This window comes from Clarias gariepinus, chromosome 20 (genome assembly GCF_024256425.1).
Source record: "Clarias gariepinus isolate MV-2021 ecotype Netherlands chromosome 20, CGAR_prim_01v2, whole genome shotgun sequence".
Taxonomy (NCBI): Eukaryota; Metazoa; Chordata; class Actinopteri; order Siluriformes; family Clariidae; genus Clarias; species Clarias gariepinus.
In genome coordinates this window covers 16501980-16527732 of record NC_071119.1, presented here as the reverse complement: position 1 = coordinate 16527732, position 25753 = coordinate 16501980, and the positions used below count along the sequence as shown (strand labels likewise).

Sequence of the window (25753 nt, the reverse complement as noted above, 5' to 3'; positions counted from 1 at the left end):
CTCCAAGCCTCTTCAGGAGGGGCCTGGCTATAGTCTGTGGACTGCCAATGCTATACCGCTACACAAAAAAGCAATACAGTAGATGCGATTTAAAAAAAAAAATTTATAGAGTCCCTCTATAAAAAGTATATAATCTGCGAAAATACCACAAAGACCATGTGGTTTGGGACACAGAATGTGCCACATTTATAAAATAGTTATTCTCATCTCATCGTTTAAACTTGTTTGCATTCCATGGGTGCTCGATCGAATCAGGATCTGGAGACTTTGAAGGCCAGGTCAGCAGCCTGCACAGATGGCTGTGGCGCTCTGGGTATCCTGGTTCCTTTCTATTGTGCCTATTGTGCGGAGTTGTTCTGCATTGGCTCGATCGGTGGAATCAGACCAGATTCCACCAATCATGGGTGAGCTTTGGGTGTCCGTGATCATGTCATTAGTTTACTGGTTTACAATTTATAATCAATCAATGTTGATTCGGTAATGTTATGAATGATCACTCACTCACTTTCACTCATCATCTATACTGCTATCTATCCTGTATTCAGGGTTGGGGGGCCCTGGAGCCTATCCCAGGAGACTTAGGGCACCAGGCGGGGTACACCCTGGACAGGGTGCCAATCCATTGCAGGGCACACACACATACACACTCATTCACACACTATGGGCAATTTGGAAATGCCAAATAGCCTTATCTGCATGGCTTTGGACTATGGGAGGAAACCGGAGTACCTGGAGGAAACCCACCAAGCACAAGGAGAACACACAGAGACGGGAATCTAGCTTGGCTGGGAATTGAACCCGAACCCTGGAGGTGCAAGGCAACGGTGCACTACACCACCGTCCCGCCTTGTATGGATAATCAGTGTAGATTTAAACAAATAATCCGTGCAGATCTACAGTAGATGTATCTAGATAATAGAACACAGTTATGTACAACGTATCTTTGGGTTAAAAAGTTAGTTATGAGTTTTGCATTCTTCTCTAAAATCATACAGTGTAGTATGTAGTAAATATTAGCCCCAGATTGCACGTAAGAGTAAAACATACTGTATAGTGTTGCATTTGTCAACTGTTTTAAGACTTTGAGAATTTGTCACTTACTAGGCATTTCTCTTACCATAAATTAAAGTTGCAGACTCATGTTCAATGACGCTGTGACGCATACCACCCTGAGAACTGTAAACACTTATTATATAAGAAAGGATCTGAACATGAACCTGTCTGTAAACATCTTTATACATCCTAATTTATTTAAGCTTATTTCAGTTCTCATAAACACTGCCTTCTCAAAGCCTTTCAACAAAAGCATTACCTTTCTTCAACTCTGCATGATTAATGGATATAAATCGATCTATTTAAATAACCTTTAAACGAATCCGGGTCTAGAAAAAGTTATTTATCCACCAAATCAAGTTATGTTGTATTCTGTTTTCCGTGTGAGGAACATGTGGTGATTTATTCTCAAGCAAAGAACTGGATGACTTATTGCTTAATTATCACAGTAATCGAGGACTTTAATTTGAGGGAAAAAAAACGACACTGGTGAGACTGAATGAAGCGAGAAATCAAGAGGAGATGGCATTTACAGAGATGGGCAATTTGAATGAACCACATAATGCGAATAAACAAGCACATTTTGATCAATGAGCGTCGGTGAAGCAGGAATAAAAATGTGTGCTATTTCATACCAGTGTAACTGAATCACTGTATTATGGCTCAGTATGAGAAAGAAAACTGAGACACAGACTCAGCTCTTAAAAAGAAAAAAAAAAAAAAGCTCTCTTTAGGAAATCCAAACAGTACAACAGACTTTGGGACTCGCTCCAGTTCAAGGAGGACCTGCTCCCTAAATATCGCCTCTTTATAGAGTGCCCCCTAGAGAGTGTTCTTGGCAATGGCATTGAGAGTGCGCACTTTTCCTACGTCGGACACCTTGAGCGAATACTCGGGTGCTGTGAGGGACGCTCCCATATTCACGCTGGAGTTTCTGTCGAGAGAAGGAACGAGGCATAAGATGACGTGGTGTGACATACAGTATAGAGACAAGACTTTCAATATTCAGAATTGTACCTATATTTCATGGCGGAGTCTTTGGTGGAACGTGCCGAGCAGTGAAACTCCTGCGCGCCAGAACCTTCCAGTATCCTCTGCAGGTTACGCTCGGTGATGCCTCCACCTGAGGCGAAAAATTATGCAATTGATGAAAATTTATGCTTCTTGTCTTGTCTTTAACGTACATTTCATCATCCTGTGTGAAGATAAAAACAGTATGTCCGTATGATAGTTTTGTATAGAGACAGTCTATTCAAAGGGTGGCTGCTTTAAAAGGACCACGTGTACACGTGCTTATGCGATTATCCAATCTGGCATTCACGTGGCAGCAGTGCGATGCGTACAATCACACCACACAAATCGAGAGCTTCAGTTATTGTTCACATAAGACATTCGAACGCTGATCTCTGTGATGTTAAGCGGGACATGGTTGTCGCCCTCAAAATTATTCAGAACGCAGAGGAGAGCGGCCAGCCTGACAGGAAGGCAATTAACCACCCTGTATAGCCATAATGACCAGAAAAGCATCTTGAACTACACGACATGTCAATCCCCAAGGTGGGTGAGCTACAACAGCAGATGATCACATAAAATTCCTCTCATTTCAGGGGAAAAAACTGGAATTACAGAGCAGAGGTTCACTTAAACTAGAATACAGAAGAATGCCTCGTTTTATTCAAGGTATGCAAGATAAAATGTAAAAAAAAAACAATACTGAACCAGGCCTTGGTGGCCTACTGTCCACATTTTTATAATTTGACACACAGTGTATGTGCTTACTGTATATGGACAGTAATGCAATGAAAAAAAACGGACTTGAAAACAACAACATTATATAACATTATACAATATTAAATAAATAAATAAATAAATAAAAAAGTCAAAATTCTGACCTGGCATTATAATTATTCTGTCTTTTGCCTGTTGGAAAAAAGAGTTGTTTTTTTTTATTATTAAATACATAATCATTGCGCATCACTGATATACTACATCAGAGTAATCAAGGACAAGGTGTTGGGACTCAAAGAGGAATTAATGTTTAAAACTCAATGTCAATGTAATGACTGGCTAGATCTTTTTGCCACTTATGCTACAAGAAGTTTAAATAGGCATTACCATAACAGCTTCTTTCTGTCTTATAAAATAAGACAAAAAGCAGGAAAGCTTAACATCTCTGAATGGGGTTTTAATTGCAGGACAAACGCTAAATTATAAGAATGTGCCTAATATTCATATTTATAAATGAACAAAATAATGGAAAAAGTCATGCTCTTATAGAAAATGAATCTAAACAGCTGTTATATAATGTTAAATAATAATAATAATAATAATAATAATAACAAAACACAATTTCAGTTTTGGTCTGAAACACGATCATTTTTAGTGGGCTTAGCTTCATGCTTAAGCATTTTTCCAGAAAAAGTTAAATATTTAGCACTGCTTTACCCACCATAACCTAATGTTCTACAGAGCTGTTTAAAATATAACTTTACAACCATTTAAACATATTCGAGAACACTGAAGGACCGTCAGTTAATTTCATTTTACCAATTACTCAGAGTAAAGGTTACATACATTTTCTAACAAAGATATTAAGAAATAAATGTAAAAGCCGAGCTCTTAAATGCGTTTTTAAAGTACCTCTAGTTTTAGGACTGATCTAATGAAGATCTGATCACAATTTAGGTCAAATCTATGCAGAAATACAGAAAAGTGTGTAAAAGGTTGACAAATGACACTATACAGTACAAATAGGTGGTTTAAAATATAAAATGTATTTCATCCAGTATTTATGTGTTGGTATTCAGAGCACACTGTTTTTCTGTAGTACTGCTGCTTTTAGTCCTTTGGCTTAGTTTTTGAGGGACGGGTCACTTTAGCAGCGTGTATACTGAAAGACATTTCACCTGCAACCTCCATTCATGTTTTGTTAAATTGCTGTCTCACTACAGTACAATTACACAACACTTGGAACTGGACTTAGACCTTTCAAACTATTTGTTTTGGTCTGTCCTAGAGCGTAAATACACCGGCTTCCCATTCAAGTGAACTAAACTGATCATTCAGTTGTTAATTTAAAAAACTGTTCATTTGTAGAACTTGGATCACTTATATTTGGACCTTTAGATCTTTTTTTTTATTTTTTTATTTCAGGTCAGTAAATATCCTGATTTTGAGACCTGTTCTACAAGACGCTTGATGACGGGTAAACCCTCCAGAGCCGAGCTGTCACAGCCGCTCGTCAAAATCCTCTCGAAGCCAAGGGAGACCAGGGTTTCTACGGCAACGCATGGATCATGGACCATATCAAATGCTGGAACGCACAGTGAAACATGTCTTTCAAAAAGGAACAATGCACACCTGATAGCATCTTGATTATTATCTATTTCAAGTACCTCAATTGAGATATATTTAAGAGTTACCTCGGTGAAATGTAACTGGCAGCGGCCGACAAGTAGCTGGAATGGAGATAAAAGATACGAGAATTGTCATTGTATTCATTCAGCTTGATCTAGAGTCAGACAGAACAGTTAAACGGTGATTGAGTATTTGTATTGTAGCTTCAACAACAGTTTGCTAGATGCGATTTAAGTGTCGATTCGACCTCTCACAAAGACTTTCATCCTTATCAAAGGGCTTAATGAAAATATTGCATTTACTATTTTTTAGAAATGACTCAAGAGTAATTGACTAAAAAGCAGTTTGACGGCTGGTTGTGGTCTGTTGCACAATTCATTTTTGACAAATAAAAGTGGCATTAATTACTAATAGGTTGACTTTGCATTGCAGTTGGTAGACGGCCATGGGAAGTCCCAGCCCAATCAGAGAGAGTAGAAACTTTGTGAGTGGTTAAATGGACAATTTGGTACAAAGAAGAAATGCTCTAGCAAGCTCAGCAATGCCAAGAAGGGGCTGGTCAACATCTAAACAAAATATTTTTTCATCAGAAGACCAACAAGGTAAACTTTAAGTCTCCACCCACTCATTCTCTAAATTATTTATTCTGTTCAGGGTCTTGGTGGGCATGAGGTACCTGGGATATGGCAACCTAGACACACTTAGACCCACAAACTATGCCTACAGTACCCTTCATGTTTTAGTGGGAGGAAGCCTAAATACCCAGAGGAAACTTACACAGATCTGAGGTGGGAACCGAATCCTCAACGCCACTGTGATGCCTGAAAATTTCACTTTCGGAAATCAGATACTGATTCCGTCATTTCAAATCCGTTGTGGCGTCCAGGGGCAAAAATAAGAAAAAATTTGTTACTGCCCAAATATCTATGGACCTGACTATATTAGTAGTCAAATAATACTGTCTGTGAAAAAATTTAAATACAAGAATATGCACAGGCCATAAATCCCTTCATCCACCCTGTCTTTATCCCTGTCTTCAAATTTCACAAATATCCTGATCTGTCGACGTCTCCGGGAGATCTGTTTCTATCTGTAGTGACATGAACTAGGGTTTGTATTTATTGTGTTTTCTTGGATGTCCTTTTCTGCAAGATTTACCTAAAAGGTCAAGCAATTCCTCCTGATATTCCTTGTATGATTCCTTAAATCCCCTAATTACTTTTGCATTTGTCTTGCTGTTTACATTAATAAAAGTAGAACTCATCTGAAACTCCTAACTCAGGCCATAATTACCATGTTTTTTGTTTTACAAAATGCGTATTACTTGCTTCCACTAATTTCACATACATACAATTATTGACTTTATTACAAAAGCACTAGCAGTTTATATACAAGCGGTTTAGATGCTAGCCACGTTGGCACTTGAAGTATCACTTTAATCCTCCTATCCAGGACTGCAGGGCTGAATTTACCCAGGAGCTCCATGCAGAGCTCAGCATCGACTCGTCCATCCTCGGTCAGCGCCCCCAGCACAAATCCGTCAGCCTTGTGTCTCTTCAGCAGCTCTATGTCCCTCCTCATCACCTCCACCTCCCGCTCGGAGTAGAGGAAGTCGCCTCCTCGAGGTCGGATCATCACATACACGGGGATCTGCACGTTCTCCTTAACCACCTGCAGCAGACCTAAGGAACGAGTGTTTACACATGTATTGATATAGCTGCATGTGCGGCCATTAAGCACAGTTTACAAACAGCACCAAATGTGGCCAGCTGTCGAAAGTTACACTAAAGACACTAAAGAGACTAAGTAGATTAAGTTCTGGTTACGGTACCTCGATTCTCACCTTGTAAAATTTCTACTAAAGAGCTGATGGTAACTCCAGTCACCAATTCAGGCAACATCAGTTTACAATTTAGCACCATAACGCAGTACAATTTAAATTACAATTTCGTTTCAATCAGCTTCATGTATTGGATAACTAACATTATGCTACATTATGCATGCACACAGTTTTGGGAAACCTTATACAAACATGAAAACGTATACAATTTTATATAAACACATCATTTTTATTAGTGCCAGCAAATAGGAGTGGGTGCTGCTTTATTTCTAATAAAACAAATAAGATGCAAAGCTAAGCACTTCTCCTTACTCTTCTCCTTGCTCTGCGCTAAATCATTTATGAAATTCATAAACAGTCAGCATTGTACAGGGTATTAAAATAGTAATTTAGACAAATATTATGTGAGGAAGGTGGTGTGGTCGCCTTGCACCTCCAGGGTCCGGGATCGATTCCTGGCCAGGCTCGATTCCCGTCTCTGTGTGCATGGAGTTTGCATGTTCTCCCTGTGCTCTGTGGGTTTCCTCCGGGTACTCCGGATTCCTCCCACAGTCCAAAGATACAGTATGCAGGTTGGGCTAGTTCCCAAATTGCCCATAGTGTGTGAATGAGTGTGTGAGTGTGTGTATGGGTGTGTGTCTTGTGATTGGCATCCTGTCCAGTATGTACCCCGCTTCGTCTCCAGGCCCCCCGAGACCCTGAATACGGGATAAAGCGGTATAGAAGATGAGTGAGCGATTATGTGAGGAATTTGTATGGATACGTCCTTAAAACATTGTATTTTTTTATTATTATTATAATTAGACATAATGCATTTTAAGTTTATTAATTTCAATATAAACACCTATTAGACATAAACCAACATGTACACAATGATAAAGTGATGGCAACATAATGCCTGTGTTTTAAATCCAAATTTATCCTATTTATTTTTCACCATTTTGAAATGTGTGCACATCACTGAAATGACCTTTATGTCATAAAGCACACATTTAGAAAGTACAAGGACATATGGAGATAAGAAGCAAAGGAAAATAAAGACAGGTCAATCAAAATAAAAAGAGAAAAACAACTCAAAACACTCAGTAAGGTACATGCAGAGATTACCACATTAAAATATATATTTTTAATTATTTTTAATATATTTTTTTAATTATTAATGTTTGTTTTTAAAGCCCTTCATGGCCTGTCCACATCTTTTTTTTTTAACAGATCTCTTCATACTTCGTAACCCTGGCAGAGCACTCCCATCATCTGCTTATCTTCTTTTGGAAGTGCCAAGATTCAGATGCAAACGGTTTGGTCATCATGCATTTGCTGTAGCGGCTCCTAAACTTGAAACTGTGGTACTTTTAAATCCAAGTTAAAAATGCATTTATTTACATTAGCTTTTAGTTTATAGTAAGTAGATAATATGTTTCTTTTATTTATACAGTAATAAAATTCTCTTAAAATTCTGTTTTTTGGCCTCCGAGTGGTGCAGTGGTAAAGTGCTCACCCCCATCATCAACAATTCCCAGATGATGCTGTAACCTCTTGCAGCCGGAGGTCTAGAGAGCTGATTGGCCAAACTCTCTCAGAGGAGAGGGATGAAAGGGACTTTGTACTTCCACATTAATCACGGCTCTACGGACAATCAGGGGCGTCTGTGAGCTCACGCAAGTAAAAGGAGCGGATAGCGCGGATAACGATAGTGTGTTACGCCGCCCCAACGGTGCGTGAGCGAGCAGTTCGGAAAGATGGGGTCAGCTGGCGTCACGCGGTTCCGAGGAAACACATGATAGTCTTCGGCCCTCCCAACTAAGTGGAAGTAATAGCCTTAATGTGGGAGCCCCCTAGTGACGAGGAGGAATTGAACATGACTATTAGGTTATGATAAAAAAAAAAAATTTATTATCCTTGTTTTTTTTACGTTTGTTTTTACCATATGATTATATACATTATTAATGTTGTTGGGATATATTCTTAATATTTTATATGTGCTTTCGGCTTTCTGTTTTAATGTCCATCCATTTTGTATTTTCTAGATTTCTAAATTTTGTGTGTTGATTGCATGTTTTCTTTACCTTATTGATTGCCTTCTTTATTTATGGTAAGCACTTCGGTTAACTTGTTAATAAGCGTTATATAAATAAATTATTGATTTATTAATTGATATCAAAAAGCATTTCACTGGTAGTTTTCATTCCTTGTCAGAGCTGGGATTAATGATAACGCAAACCGTTTCATTTGACGCACAGGTCTTTTTGACTCACCAACACTGGGTGTGATGCCGCCTTCAATAAGACTGGAACACAGTTCGATACGGCCAGCACCTGCATCCACAATCAGAAACATCAGAACATCTGTACTAAGAACATGACGGACAGACAACTGACGGTAAATAAACGAATACAGTATTTGGATGTGGGTGTGAACACGCATTTGCGATTGTACCTCCCCTTTCTGCGTTTATTGCCGACTCAACTGAATCCACACATACCTCCATCAGGAAGCCTTCCGCCATCCTGCAAAAGCAGATTATAGAGATAAAATAGAGAGGCATGTTAAAGATTTTTGGAAACACCTACAGTAGTACTAAATAATAAACTTAAAAATCTTTTTTTTTATTTGCTAATATATGCATCACGGACGAAGCTTTACTGCCTCTAGTCCGATCTACAATGTGTCACTGTAGTAGAAAGCCCTTTTAAGCAAATTAAAAATACTTCCATTATTACGAGCAGCGTTCAAGTCAAACTGGGACATTAACAGAAGACAGTGAAGAGACTCTAAGCCACAGTAAAACACATATGAATGGTGCAAACGTTTTAAAGAAGGCCGCGAGTCTGTGAATGACGATACTGGCCACAACGGCTTGAATACCACTGAACATTCAGACAATATTGGTGTCTTTACACTGCAAGTGTGTAAAAACCACATGACCAGAAACTGCAAACCAAATGAAGTGCAAAAATAATTCGGCCTTATAGTATCAACTTGTGTAAACTCACCGAAAAAGTAATATTTCTTGAGCTTTTTGTCAGATTTCACACTCAGATCTTCTTTCAGTTGTCTGAAAACTGTTCTCTGACTGTACAAGACTGTGATTAAAGTGTTCACTGCCTCTTCCTATCTCTGAAACTGTTAGTCAGATCGCATCTCTTTCTTTTTAGCTCTTTGTCGGCTGCATTTCTTCGTCAGGTATTATGATGATCTCTAGTCACATGACTCATTATGGCTTTGATTTATCCTCTATACTGTACTTGTTATCCTGTACAGGATCACTTCAGGGGGCAATTGGGCCTCGAGTCTATCCCAGAAGATCTAGGACATGAGGCTGGGCACACAGGGTGGCAATCTATTACAGGGCACACATATACATGGTACAGCCAATTTGGAAATGCCATTCAGCCTGATCTACATGTCTTTGGGCACCACAAACACACACACACATTGGGGTTGGACACAAGCCTAACCACTTCATAAAAAATTAGTATACATTCATTTATTGCCATTCTGTGAGCATCTTTAAATTAAAATAAAAATAAAAGTTTAAAAAAATAATGCGGCATGTATATGAACTCCACGTGGAAGATTTGGCATTTTGGAAATGTAACAGTTACACTTTTATTGCTGAATCCTTCAGAAATAAAACACTGTCCATAATGCCACCATAGAGAAGGCATCATGATATCTGAAATTATATATATTTTTATTATTAGATTAAGTTTAAAAACTTTCCTCAAGACTTTTAAGAGTTCTTTAATGTCAATCTGCCATATTTGTCACAGGTGGACCTTCTCTCAGAGCTGGACATGAGAAATATAAAAAATGCGGTTGTTGCTCCTGTTACATCACCGTTTCTTTTTAATCCCACAGATGTTACACTTTGAACTATTTACACAATTTTATTCTGTGTGGTAGGACTGAATTATTTGCTCAGTTTGTTTAGAAATAATAATTATTGCAGATGACGGAGTGTGGTTCAGGTAAAGGTTAAACTCTTGTATTTGTTAGTACAAGTTTGTATTGTTTAAATGCTGCACTTGGTTTTTAAGTGAAGAAAAAAATAATGCTATAAGGAACATCTAATTACTCATTCCTTTGTTTTTTTTCAAAGGGTTAAACTGGAAACAAAATAGTAAAAAATGTAAATACACACATATATATAAAATAAGCTTAATTTAAAAATTGTTTTCAGATTGAAGAATCATAAGAGGTCCCAAATTTTTCTTTAAAGTTAAAAACATTTATTGATTAGTGTTTTAAAAAAAAATGTCAATCACTTGTAGAGTCTCGAGCCATTTATGGCAAGTCGCCTCTACGCTAACTACGCATGCGCACCAGATGTCATGTCGTATTAGTGCAAAAACAATTCATTTCGTTTGCATGTATTGTATCCATGCGTTGCACGCTGAGCAACGCTTATATTATTAGCAATTACAGTAAAAAATATATTAAAAAATCCTGTCCGGAAACTATATATATATATAAAAAAAAAAGTGCAGGAACTCCACCAAGTCGTTAGCCAACATGCTCGACTCCACTGCATGATGAAACATTTTGACATTTTATTAAATAACAGTTTCTTCAATGTGCTTCAAACCGTCGCAAAGTGATTTTGGTTTTGTAAATAAATGCCGAGGACTCTCTCTGCATCCTGCTAACACCAGACTCTGCTTTAAATTCGCCGTGTTTCGCTTTACCTTCTGTTTTGGCGTCCACAAGTCACGACAGCTCGGTTCACTCCCAAATCGCTCCCTACTCCCTGTACACGTGCACTATAGAAAGCATGACGTAACGGCGTATGGAAACTATGTAGCGCTCTGTATGTTTTACATGTATGTTATTTAGGATTGAACCCATAACTTAACTCTGACCAAAAAACGGACATTACGGCTAGGTTTGAGGAATTATTTTAAAACAAATATAATAATTAATATTTTAAAAAAGGCACAATGTAAAATGAAAACGAAAACATACATGTTATAACTAAATACAACGTATTTGTTTCCGCGTGATGTATGACGTAGCTGCAGATCAAAGTTGAACCCGGAAGTGTAAAGCATCATGGCGCTGCAGTGAAGAAGTCCTCAATGAGATCTAACCTCACATCAGGCAGGTGATTTTTATGTAAGATATAAGGAGATCATGCTGCTCCCAACGCTCAGACATGTAGTCCGGTGCGGCTACAGAAACGCAGGGAAAGGATTTCAACAGAATCATGTAAGGAGAACTGTTTAGATTACGTCATTTATTCTATATGAAAGCATCACGTGCCATCTTTCAATAAATAAATAAAAGAATGAACACATGCTTTCATTGTAGATGCATTGTTATAAGGAAAGCCATGTTATTGACAAGTGCATATCTGAAGTTGCTGATCCAGATGTGATAAAATGTGACCCTTTTATTAAAATGTGACCCACATCTTAGTTCATCATTATGACCTTGATTAGGCTCAGGGATTCACAACACACACCATGCATGGAAAATTTTAGGTTGACTTTCTAACTTTACATATTTTAATCACTGAGATGGATATGCAGTACAATGAAGACTTAATAATATTTAATATGTCCAACATAAGAGAGTATAATAACTGTTCAATCTCTTAATTCATCCATCGATTTTAATCAATCAGAGTCTTTCCTTAGACAAATCAACGTAACGTAAGACAGGACTCCAGTCCAACACAGACACTATGCATAAATACTCACACTCTGGTCTCGAACATCTAGAGTCGAGGGTTTAATTCCTGCCTTGGCATCTGTGCACCTGGAATTTAAATGTGTTTGGTGGGTTTCCTCCTAATGATGAATATATCCCTAGGGTGGATGGCATTTAGATGGACCAAATTAGCAAAAATAGGGCTAGTTTGGGTCATCCACATAGTTGTCTATATGAACAGAGAAAACATGCCTGGAAACACCATACAGACACTAACCTGAAGGCAGGAAATGTAATATAACCTGTTGTGCCAAACATACTGTAAAGGGCCTAATCTGACAGAAATCTGTATTAAACTGCTCATCAGCATACTCCTATACGTTATTTACACTCACATTCTTGTATTTATTTCTTTTTTTAAATTTTAGGTCACACCTTTGAGACAATGGCTATATCAGAGAGGGAAGACCACCGCTGTAGGCCAGACTCTATCTGCACAGAGTTCCTCCAATGCACTTCCCAGTGCTGCATCAAACCGCATTGTAGGGCGCTGGCTGGTGGGTTGCAGTGGCCTCGTTCTGGGAGCTGTTGTTCTGGGAGGAGTAACAAGGTCAGAAACAATCCAACGTGACAAAATGCTTTGAGTTGTATTACTAGTTTAATCTTTTGAACTCGAGTGGCCGGAAAGGCAACATCAGTTAATGACCAATTAAAAAAGTAAAAACAAAACAAAACGCACTATATGGATCATGTGTCGGTGTGTTTCGACAAGGGTTTTCGGATATTGGATAAATTTTAAAATGTGCAAATTTGATTGGTACTGGAATATGGGAATGGTGTGGCAAAAAAAAAAAATACTGACCTCACAAAAATACACTTCATTATGATTATGAATATTATTATTATTTTATAGTCATAGACAAAAATGGAAACAACCATAAAAACATGTGATCATATGTTCCTATGGTATTTCTTTGCCTAACTGAATCAGGAATCAGGAAGTGCTGTGTTTACTGGAGAAGCTATTACGCAATCATGTGGCATAGTGAATACCGTGGAAAAGTCCAGTGATAGACTGCTTGTTTGGACCCAGGTGTGTAAACTGGAAGAGGCACTGCTCGTTCATAAGGAATTGTAAAAAAAAAAACAATTTAGATTTGATATTACTTCTTTATTTTGGTACAAATGAGGTTTAAAAATGTAAAAATGTGTGTGTATATATATATATGTGTTTTGACAATAATTCATTTAAAAAGACTAATCATAAATAAAATATCTGCCCAGACAATTTATACAATTTATAATTTATTGTGTGCGTTTGACAATTTATTTTTAGAAAAAGTCTATCGGATTACTAATTATTAAATAATTTTTGCTCCGTTATGTTTATATATGTGGTTTAAATAAAATAAAAATGATTGTTACATTGCCTAGATTGTGATATATTACTAAAATATTACTGAGCCCGAATGTCATCATTAAAACATAATGCAACAACAGCAAAAAAAAAAAAAAATTATATATATATATATATATATATATATATATATATATTGGTTACGGACACTACAGATTTTATTTGGGGGAAAAAAATCCTTAATTTTGCACAGAATGCTTTTAGGCAACAATTTTTACAGGTTGTAGACTTCTAGAAGCTTACAGTACACCAATTCTATTATCATTATTCAAAAGAATATATGAATAATTAGCATTTTAAATTATAACTGTTTAAAGAGAGACAGTATGACGTTAAAAATGGCCATTTTTGGGGCATTTACAAAAATAATTTCTCCAAAACGACTTAAGTTAGCTACTTTAAATTTTTTCGGAAGCAATAGTGGTCACTTCTATGTTGCAGAAACGTCAGATGCAGCTTTTTCGCCCCACACATTTTCTGTATTATATGTACAACATAAAAAAAAAACAATTAAAACTGCAGTTCTGTGTTTATGTTTTTGATATGTAATAAAATACATATTAATATTATAATCTGTATGTTATAAATACATATGTAGATACTAAATAAATAATGTAAATTCAGATAATCTGATTACTAAGGCAAAAATTCATAAGGGAGGGCATTTGTATGCTGAGGTTCCACTGTACAATGTATTATTGTATGTAGTCATTTTTTATTGATAAAAGTTTGTTTTTTTATGGTGCATGGTATTTAAAAACCTCCTTTGGACAGCATTTTCTCCCAGTGATTTCTTTTCTGATTTCTATTCATATCTAATAACTAATACTTAGCTAAATAATTTATTTTGTTAGTCCACTCTTTCATTTATTCATTTTGCAGGGCTGCTTCAGGACACCACTGTAATAAGCAATGATCTGGTTAAAAAAAAAATAAACACAAGTACTGTATGCATGCACATAAATTCTAGTTTGTGCTTTATGCTGGGGAAAGCTGAATAGAGTGAAAGTATTATGTACAGTGTATAATGTAATGGCATACTGTACTGTATGTATTCATCGCCAACTGCTCTCCTGTTCCAAATGCTGTACCAGCCTGTAAAAGCTTATGTATTGTATTTAAGTGTACAACAAGCTGGGTTCGCACTTAGATTATTTTTCTTCAGACAGCAAAGACAATGTGGTCCTGTAGTTGTTCAGCTACGTTAAATGATCTAAAAATCTTTGATTATTAGAACGTTGATGGTGAGTATTGTTTAGGCAGATACAATACTGTTTTAAGATACAATGTAAGTAAAAAGCAAAAAGGAGAAGTAATAAAGCTATAAAGTATTAAATATAATATACTAAACTATAGGGATGGGAATCACCAGGGTCTAACCGATACAATATTATCACGATATTTAGGTGATGATTCAATTTGTATTGCAAGTTTCACAATTTAATATTATTATCAATATTTTTTCCCCCAGACAATTCTAAACACCCTTAGCAAATAATATGCTCCACCACACGGGATGCCGTGCTGCCTACCAGTTTGTGATAGTGTAAAGTGTGCCACCTGTAGGATCATAAAGGAAGAGCAACATTTTACCAACTTAAATGCAAACTTGTACAGAATAACAAAAACAATGAAATAGATTGGCAAAAGAAAAAGTTGTAATGTGTAACTAAATGAGTTTCTTCCCAATCTTTACAAAACCTGCACAATTAAATTAATCAGCTAAAAAAAAAAAAAAAAAAACTGTATGAACTTATTTATGCAATTATTAAATCGCAAAGGGTTGCAATTTTTTTTCTGATAATATGCACATAATTGGACATGTATAGATTTTGTTAATAATAATTTTTTTAAATCATTCTGAGTCGATAAATAAATGCGGTTCTCTTAATGAGGTCATAATGAGGTCATTTGCACCATTATTATTACGTATAAATAAATACGTTTGAGTACAAAATGGTTTATTTGATAGTTAAATATATCGGTTTACGTCACAATATGCATAAAATAATCGCAGTGTGAATTAAAAAAAAGAATCAAATCTTTTTTTTTTTTTTTTTATTAAATCAAATTTAAAAACAAATGCAATCAGAATACAACACTGCAAGCCGCATCAGTCAGGTTTGCTTATTCATGTCAATGTTATTTATCCAAAGTGTATTATTCACAAATGAAATGTTCATAAACCTCAAAAAATGGGTGGGTAAAACAAAAGCAAATTTTAGTTTTTTTTGTAGATTTTATCTATTTTATAGAAAATAAATATAATTTAAAAAAGAATAATAAAAACCCTAAAAAATTATTTAAACTTTCTTGCCTTATTTTGAGTTGTTCAGGCAATATTAATAATGAATTGCTTTTTACTATAAAATACTGTAAGGAAGCTCACTTTTGAAGGAAGAAGTGCAGTCTAGCATCTAGAAGCGATCCAGTTATGGGGAGGCTTTATAATTTCAACACTTCAACTTAGGCAAAATGATAAACTGGATTTTATTACATTTAAACCGGCTAACAAACAAAAATGGGGCGCCTAGGCAAAGAAAAAATCAAAGATTCATAAAAATCTTGTGTTGTTATGGTTGTTTCTGTGACTAATAATTATAGCAATAATAATATGCATGTTTTAGTTGTGCATTTTTGCAATGTCATCCTCAAATAAAAAAATTTAAAAAACTTGTCTGAACATAAAAGCCAAAAACCTGCCAAAAGTGAGAGCCAAAAAGTCCTTCAGGAAGCCAGTAGGATGAATATGTATGCAAGACAATGTTAAAAAAAAATGTGTTGCTTTAAAGAACCCTTGTTTATTTTCATTTAAGTTCATCACACTTTTTATCTGCAGAATTTATTACCTGTTCACCAAGTTTATTGCCTGTGTGACTTATGGTTTGACCTTAAGAAGAAGGAATTGAAATCGTAACAAAAACCCTATGCGTAGATCTCAAAAAATACATGAAATCATTAGAAATGAATTGTACATGGAACATAGAGGTTGGTTATAAGAACAATAATGAATCACAATGAATGATAATAACCATAATGGACAATGGCAGTAATAAACATGAAATGTGTTTTTGCTAGGGCTATAATAATTAACAGGTCTTTTTAAATGACATGTTAATGCATTTAACCTTTTTTCAGCCTCTTTGTCGTATTCGTAATATCCGTCAGATCCGTAAGCCTTACCTTTCCCTAATTATATGTGGGAAAAGAGGTCCCACAAGGTCCTAAACAAGGTTCTACATCCCTAGCTGTCACTGAAGTTGGCGCTATAGTTTATATTAGTTATAGCCTTCCAAAATTTACTTGTTTCTGCTGTGCATGGATGTGTTTTTATATGACCACAATTTAATTTCATTTGCTTAATTCGTTTTATCCAGACTGACCGAGTCGGGCCTCTCAATGGTGGACTGGCATCTGGTGAAGGAGATGAAGCCACCACAGACACAGGCTGAGTGGGAGGCTGAGTTCTCCAAATACCAGCAGTTTCCTGAATTTAAAATGTGAGCCTGATTTATCTCTTGTGTTTACTCCATTCTATATTAACTGTATTTGTATATTTTCTTTCTTACTTTCTTTCTTTTTTCTTTCAATTAATCAGGTTTTCATGTTTATGTTTTTGAATGTGAAAGGCAACATGTTCTTCAGTTTTAGCAGTTTGAATTTTTATAATACCAGAGGCAAAATCAACAGAAAGAAATAAAGGAAATAATCATGACATGCTGCTGTTTAAGAAGGGGTAGGGTATGTTAAAAGATGTCAGACCACAGGATATAAAAGTTTGGAGGACCTCTAGATAAACCTCACCCACTCCCTCAGATATTCTTGACCAGTCCCCTTACTTTGACAGAATTTCTCTACCAATTCCACACGCTACCATGGACTCTTGCTCAATATCCTCCCGCCCCCCATACATTCTTGACCATTCCCATTTGCTCCAGCAAATACCAATCACTTCAACTCCCGCAGACGCTCCTAACCAAACCCTCCAACTTCCTTAGACGCTCCTAACCAATCCCCCCAACTCCCGCAGGCGCTCTTGACCAATCCCTTCCTCTCCCGCAGATGGTCCTAACCAATCTCTCCAACTCTCGCAGGCGCTCTTCACCAATCCCTCCAACACACTATACCAATCACTTCACCTCCTGCAGACGCTCCTAACCAAACCCTCCAACTTCCTTAGACGCTCCTAACCAATCCCCCCAACTCCCGCAGGCGCTCTTGACCAATCCCTTCCTCTCCCGCAGATGGTCCTAACCAATCTCTCCAACTCTCGCAGGCGCTCTTCACCAATCCCTCCAACACACTATACCAATCACTCCACCTCCTGCAGACGCTCCTAACCTGTCCCTCCCTCTTCCCCAGATGGTCCTTACCAATCCCTCCCTTTCCCGCAGGTGTTCTTGACCAATCCCTCCCTCTCCCGCAGGTGTTCTTGACCAATCCCTCCCTCTCCCGCAGGCGATCTTCACCAATCTCTCCAACTCCTGCAGACGCTGTTCACCAATCCTACCAACTGCCGCAGATGCTTTTTACTAATTCCTCTCTCTCTCTCGGAGTCCCTTCTCACCAATCTCGCCAATCAATCTAGTTCATTTCTGCATGTACTTTTGACCAAAGCGAGTCCCTCTTGCAGATATCATTCACCAATCACTTGTGATCTGGTACATACTCTTGACCATTGCTACCTTCTCCTGCAGACATTCTTGGCTTCCTTACATATCCCCGCTACCCCAGCCACTCTCAACCAAACCACTCACTCCTGCAGACACTCTTGCTCAATACCTCATCTCGATGCTATGAATAAGCTATTTATTTATTGTTATTCCTAATATCTGTTCACTTTTATCTAATACATCACTTCGATTTCCAACAGAATGAACCATGACATGACCCTTACAGAGTTTAAGTTCATATTCTACATGGAGTGGGGGCACCGTATGTGGGGAAGGCTAGTGGGGTTAGCCTACATCCTGCCTGCCATGTATTTCTGGAAGAAAGGTTACTTCAACCGCTCGATGAAGGCTCGTGTAGTGGGCCTGTGTGGCTTCGTTTTCTTCCAGGTACTGTATAGTAACTATTCTTATACCACATAATAATTCTTACACACTTAATATATACAGTACACTAGTATATATGTGTGTCTATCTATCTATCTATCTATCTATCTATCTATCTATCTATCTATCTATCTATCTATCTTTCTCTCTTTTCATATATGTCACGGTGTAAACTACAGTAAGTACTAGTACTACGAGCAATGCTACACACTCCAGAGTCGAGCAAACTGATTGCTTCTCTTTTTTCCATTATCCTAAATAAAAACTACCCTTCTCCCATAAGACCTCGCCTTGTGTCTGTGGTATTTTGCTATGACTATGACAGCTCCTTAAATACTTCATACGATTTTTTGGGGGGGTTTAATGTATATATATTTTTTTATTTCCTCATAGGGTCTTCTGGGTTGGTACATGGTGAAGAGTGGACTGGAGGAGAAGCCAGACTCGTATGACGTTCCTCGTGTGAGTCAGTACAGGCTGGCGTCTCATCTTGGTTCAGCTCTTTTACTCTATTGCGGCAGTCTTTGGACAGGGCTCACACTAATGCTACCTGACAATAAGGTATATACACACGGATATACATAAACCAGGTTTTCTGATCCTAATAGTGTAAATTGCAAGAAGCTTTTTCCTTTCCACAGCTTCCTGACTCCAGACGTATTGTGCAGCTCAGGAGGTTTGCTAAGGGCACAGGGGCATTGGTCTTTCTCACAGCTCTCTCAGGTGAGAACTAATGTCCAAAAATTAAATGAATGTTTCTAACTAGCAAGGATGAGGACGTTAGGTTTCTTCTCAGGAGCCTTTGTCGCCGGCCTTGACGCCGGATTGGTGTACAACTCTTTCCCCAAAATGGGCGATTACTGGATCCCGGATGATCTTCTTGCCTTCTCCCCAACAATCAAGAACATTTTTGAGAACCCCACCACTGTCCAGTTTGACCACCGCATACTGGTGAGCACGAGTGAGCTCTGCACTTTGGTTTAAAGGGATTTTTCATCTAGAACAATGAATGAAAAACAATGTTTACTGGGAGACTGATCTTTTCAAAGTGATTAACATTAAATTTATTAAAATGAAACAGAAGCAAATATCTGAAGCGCTAACAGAGCTATTCTTCACAATAAGAATGTGTCGGCAAACAATCAACTGGCAAGTAGGTTCTTTACTTTGACCATAACTAAGTTTAGAAATGATAAGACCAGACTGAGCCCTTAGATTGTGAAGTTTAAAATACGAGAAGAGCAAATGATGTGTCTCTACCGCTTGCCGCTGGGAGAGAGTGGAAGACATACACACAGCATGCATGATTGTTGTTTCTGATGTTCCATCTAATTTATTCACTTTTATATGGTAATACCATATAACAAAGGAGAAAGAACTCACAGAGAACAAAGGAAGAGAAATTGGGAAACCTGGGAAATTTACCACCATCTAGAGAAAACCTAACCACTGACAAAAACGTAACAACCAAGACCAAATCCTTTATCATTCAAACATTAAAATATGTTTAATACTTTTGGAGAAATTAGAAACCGATAGAAAAAAGTCTATATTTATGTGCCTTTGATGCAACCTTCAATGAATAAATTTAAATTGAACTTCAAAGTCATGCTATTTAGCCACAATGTTGTAACATCACAATAATAACTAAGTTTATTTCATATGTTTTTATATTATATTGATTCTTTTTTTTCCACTCATTCACTAATTTTATTATTAATTGGCTTGTCTTTATATTTGCCATTTGCCCTAATTTCCATTTCAAACATGGTGAGGTCATTATATCGGAATATAAACATGACATATCAGACTCGAGAAAAGTTAAGTCACCCAAAGATGAAAAGATTCTATCCGGTTGAGCAGCCTGCTGAAATAAAGCCCAACCTTCCTAATTGTCTTGTTGTAGCCTGGTTTTCCTGCTGTTAAGTAAATAGTTGCTTATCTTCTTTTAGGGCATTAGCACATTAGCAGCCATCACCGGCCTCTTCTATTTCTCCAGACGCATGCAGCTGCCCAGGAGGGCAAAGATTGCAATCGGCTGCTTGACTGCCACGGCATACACACAGGTCAGTGGCTCACTGGTGTACATTTAGAAATTCCGAGCATCAGGGTATCTATTCATAACTAAAATGTGTAGGGAAATAATAATAATTTTAAAAAACACGTCTTAAAGTGTTAAAGAGGAAAAAAATTCTAATTGACACTAAAGAGTTAGAACTGTACAGTGGCTTTTTACTCTATAACTGTCATACTACAGTCTTTACAGTAGGTACAGCTTTATATGAGCAACACCACACATGGTATTATTGTGTCTGCATTAATAATAATTGAAGACATTTGATATCCAGTTAAAAACTGGATTGCGAGCATAATTCGTTCCATGTGACTAAACGAGTGACGCACACACACTGAGACTGAGCATGGGAGGCGATTACTCACAATCCCACAGCGCAAAAGGGAGAAAAACCATTGTCTCAGTTGTGATCAAGTCACACAAAGCGTATATCAAGACCTCGCTCGTTTATCAAGTTAAAATTTATTTTAGGGGAAAAAAAAACTCTATTGATATGATGCCGTGGTACATACAGTACATTCTGGTCATAATTTTTTGATTTTTTTTTTTTTTTTTTTGCATGGTGCAACTTTTTCTCCTGTCCACATTTTTTTCACGAAGCAGATTATTCAGCACTTATCCCTTCCAGGTTTTAATAGTAATACATTGGAGGATTTCTAAATCAATTCCTTTGTTTGCTCGATGCAGGGCAATAAGTGACGACTGTTATTTCAAAGTGGCTGTTATTTGCCATAACTACTTCTTGAGGTTAGTATTGACTACAGTGCTGTGGTTTTACCAATATACACAGTTGTGCAAATGTGGGAGACTCGCAGGTTAGAGAGGGAATTGTATTTTGTCCTTCTTGCTGAAGCATGTCTAAAGATTCAAGACATCGATTTCACGACATTTTGGTACATAAAGTATTCTTGAATTTAGTCAAGATTAGTAAAGAATAATTTAGTAAGATTAGTAAAGAAAAAAAAGGGGAAAAAAAATCAAACATAAGATTTGAAAGATCTGGATTAATTTTATCTTCTTATCCAATTATATCAGGATTAATTTGGAGCTTAAGCTTTTTTCTAGCCAAATGTTACTAATATTTTAAGCAAAAAAAAAGTCATGTTCTATTGCTAGATAATTTAAAGAAATTGATTTATTGAAAGAAGTTAAATGAGCCAGCCTTTTTTTGCTTGAAATTTCAAGAACATTTGACTAGAAGTGAGACTACTGTAGAATCTTAATTATTTTATTTGAAGAAATTATATATAGGTTTTTCTGATATTTTACTTTGCTAGAATGTGATCGACTTTTCAGTGGATAATGATCCAGATGCCCAACTTTCACACCAACCAGATGCCAGAAAGTCACACATGGAAATGGTGCTGACATCTAGTGGAAAAAAATAGTAATTGCATATGAAAGTCGGTACAAGACGCTTGACGACAACTAGCAAGTGAACACGTTGTTATAATGAATCAAAGCATTCTCCTCCGATACTTGCTATACTCACCTCCTAAACATGCCTTGCTTGTAATGGCGAATGCCGTGATGTTGAATTTGATTTGTTTGTTTCCTAGGTCCTCCTAGGAATCAGCACGTTGCTCATGTACGTGCCCACTTCCCTGGCAGCCACACACCAATCCGGATCTGTAGCACTGCTCACCTTCGCCATCTGGGTCCTCGCAGAACTACGCAAGGTTGCCAAATAATTCCTGACTTTCTGCCTCGATTCCCACCAGGACTAGTTGAAAGACTCCATTACTGTGTCACGTTTCCGACCCAAATCTCACCCCATGATGTACAGTTCAGTAATATCATCTGACATTTGGGTTCCCGGATTAAAGTTGAAATGTTTTATGATGATGTAAACTGTCAGCTTGTTATATATCAGGTCACTCTCGACATGACAGGTTAAACTGGATTAATTTGGAATACCAGATGTGCCCAGAAGTATATTGTGCAAAAGTTTGCACGCCCTTTGCATTTATAGTACCTTTTTGATCTACGTTTTTCCTGGTAACAGCCACAACCTCTTTCAAACCACCTGTTACTGTTCAAATCCCCATAAGGACAGTATATAAATATATTTGTAGCTTATTTATACAGTACATTACAACAATACATGTTTTCCACCTTTTTTTATTCACATAAATTGGTAATCATGACTTTCCGTCCTCTCTTCGCTTCATTTTCAATATATGGGAAACATACGGTATACAGACCTTTTTTACTGTTACTTTTTCAAATTGGAGTTGAGCTCATATGGAGTTGGTCAAATTCTATATTGTCTGAGAAGAAACTGTAAAGAAATGTACTATTCATGTATACCATTCATATGCTCATTACATACAAATTTGACTGTTCTCATAACCATCTTCCAGGTAACAAAAATGATCTGTCAGTAAATAATGTTTTTCATGAGTCTTTAGTTTTTCCAGTCCTGTGTTTGTGGTAAATTGATGCCACGTGCAGTAACTTGAGTTCTCATTTCTGATTGATCAGATGATGTTGATTTATTGTCTTTAACATCACAACTCATTACTTTCATCTGTAAACAGAGGTTTATTTACCAATTATAAAAGGAGCTCATTCTGCAGACATTTCATTATATTAGATGTGACTTTTGTGACTTTTTTAAACGGTTAAAAAAGTAATGTCAATGAATAAATGAAAAATAATAAATTGTAAATTCACTGTGATAGGACTAACACATTTCCTGACATGCTGTTATTTAAAAAAATGTTGATCTTAGGAGTGATAAGGGCAGTCATACTTCACCCTGTTACTAATAATTTTTCTGAAAATGCATGCCATATCAAGTTCTATTAATTACATTTAACATTTTTGTAAATAATTAGTAGCATTATGTTAATCTGATTATGAGCAGTGTCATGGCTGATGTTGCCCCAAATGCACATAAATTGACTTCAATTTATTCAACTGAATTTTGAAACCCATCATACAGTATTTAAGAAGATTTGGTCCATCCATTCATCCATCCATCCATCCAACTAGGACCTTCTGTAGTCCACCTAGGGACATTGGAGGCCAATGGTGACCACTGCATTTATTCCCATTTGTATGACCTTGGTAGGATCTCCGTTCAACATTCACATGCATTTACACACTACGGGTAATTTGGTAAAGCCAATTGGCCTAATCTGCAGGTTTTAGGACTGTGGGAGGAAACTGGAAGGAAACCCACTAAGCCCGGAGGAGAACATGCAAACTCTATGCACACAGACAGGAAGTGGAAATCGAACCCTGGACTCTGGAGGTGTAAGGCGACAGCGCTAACCACTACGTCTCTATGCCGCCTAGAGGATTCACCTAGCAACAAAATGTGTGACATTATACTGTATGAGGAAGCATAAAGTGGAAGCAATACATTGTCATTATCAGTTTTATCATTACACTGTCAAAACTTTTCAGAAGGGTCACATTATTGGCTTGCATCAAGCAAAGAAGACAACTAAGTAGATTAAAAATGGCTGGAATTGGGTTAAAAACTGTCCAGTGAACTAAAGATTGGAATTTGGAGAAATGTTGAAAAAAGTCATGTGGTCTAATGAGTCCAGACTGACCCTATTCCAGGGTAATGGGCGGGTCAGGGTAAGAAGGGATCATGCATAGAGCCCGCTGTACAAACCTCTGGAGGCGGTGTCATGATCTGGGGTCGCCTCAGTAGGTCAGGTCCAGACTAGCAAACGTTGAAGTCAACGTCGGCAATGAAATGAAGTCAGTTGATCTTCATGATGGAACTGTACAGGCATATTCCAGGACTCAAACTGTAAGAGAGTGGTTCTTACACACTTAACACAAAACAGGATTGTCATGATTAAAGCTAAACGCAGTTGAATGCATTGCATTCTAAGTGTGCACCCGTTGTTTTAGCCAGGTGATGTATACTGTATCTTAATACTTAAATGACACTGCAACAATTTAGACACTTCACCCATCATTGCATAGCAGTTGTAGTTTTTTTTTATTATTGTTTCTGTACAAAATATACACAAGTTACTTTTTTGTTTGCAGTGCAACCAGTTGAGACTAGCTAAGTAACAGTTAATACAGCAGATTATTATTTTCTTCATGCGCGTATGAACAGGTACCACAGGAGCGACTGCCTGAACAAAACTTTCCCATGATGGTGAAGAGGGGAGCAGAAAACAACCAAAAAACAGAGAACTTTTTGACAGCCAGAAACAAAACCCTGTTTTTTTTTTATAGAATAATAATAATAAATGTTTTTAAAAACCTCCTAATTGCCCAAAAAAAAAAATTCCCTCCACAACAGATAACACTTCCAACAGTGTGTGGTGGATAAAACATGAACTAACCATCTGTTTAGCCAGTAAATATGTGCGCGTTCATTCACTCGTGATGGAATTTATGCACTGTTTCCAGGAACAATCGTACATCCTGCCATTTCTTTATTCGCACATTGACAGTATATGTATTTCTTTTATGAAATATTCAGTGAGGCAAGTCGAATAACAGTTCTTGGGATTGTTGTGCGTTTCCTTTCTTTCATCTTTTTACGAGAATGTTCGCATACTTAAAATTGCTTTGAAGTGCAGTATGTGTACCTTTGATAAGTATAAACAAATTTGAATCAATTAACTTGCCTTATTCTAAACATACTGCCCCTTACATTATGTGCCTGTGAACTAAAAGAAATACGGTGCAGGACGTAGCAAGACTGTAAAGGTTTTGACCTTTAAATAGGGGAAATGTTCTTTTAAACCTATTTCTTTTTTCCCCCACGACACAATCCTCTGTGGCATTTTGAAAAGAACAGTTAAAAAGAAAATTGTCCTGATTGGAGCTTTGAGTGTTACACAAACAACATGACATTGAATTGATGGGCAGCTAAAATGATACGGTTAACTGGCAATACTGGCCGACATTAATCAGAAATTATTGCTTTAATGTTTATGTCCATTGTGTCCTGACATGGCCACACCTCTAAACACTGAATATAGCTGATTGCTAATAATTCACTGTAATGGAAATGCCAAATATCACTCAACCCTTAGCTTTCATCGCTTAAAGTTCATGTAGCTGCTGTATTTATTTATTTATTTTAAATGTGGAATCAATTAAAAGGCTTGAACGCCACATTGTTACTGTAGGAAATGCCTGATCCATAATTAAAACCCACACTTGACAAAGAACCGCTGTGAACCTAATTTCCTTATAAAGAGATTCAGTGCTGTTTTTTATTTTTGAAATGAAACGTTCATTTAACAGCTTGAGCATTCACTCACATTTTATGTGCGATCTATCTATCGCCTTGCATATGTATTTACAATTTGCTG

The 25753-nt window shown here is 37.0% G+C and overlaps 2 protein-coding genes across 2 annotated transcripts; one reads left to right on the top strand and one right to left on the bottom strand.

The window, feature by feature from the left end:
• Positions 1–1489: 1489 nt before the first annotated feature.
• Positions 1490–11051, bottom strand: cutc (cutC copper transporter homolog (E. coli)). Its single transcript, XM_053480155.1, has 9 exons — positions 10939–11051; positions 8687–8757; positions 8506–8565; positions 5883–6092; positions 4476–4511; positions 4233–4366; positions 2946–2973; positions 2071–2176; positions 1490–1987 (listed from the first exon to the last, which is right to left on the bottom strand). The coding sequence occupies exons 2-9, from the start codon at positions 8754–8756 to the stop codon at positions 1876–1878; spliced, it is 756 nt and encodes a 251-aa protein (XP_053336130.1). The 5' UTR covers position 8757; positions 10939–11051; the 3' UTR covers positions 1490–1875.
• Positions 11052–11281: 230 nt separating this feature from the next.
• LOC128508708 (cytochrome c oxidase assembly protein COX15 homolog) lies at positions 11282–22674 on the top strand. The gene is made up of 9 exons (XM_053480154.1): positions 11282–11458; positions 12331–12512; positions 16697–16819; positions 18193–18379; positions 18770–18937; positions 19018–19099; positions 19173–19327; positions 20329–20442; positions 22010–22674. The coding sequence occupies exons 1-9, from the start codon at positions 11384–11386 to the stop codon at positions 22139–22141; spliced, it is 1218 nt and encodes a 405-aa protein (XP_053336129.1). The 5' UTR covers positions 11282–11383; the 3' UTR covers positions 22142–22674.
• Positions 22675–25753: the final 3079 nt, after the last annotated feature.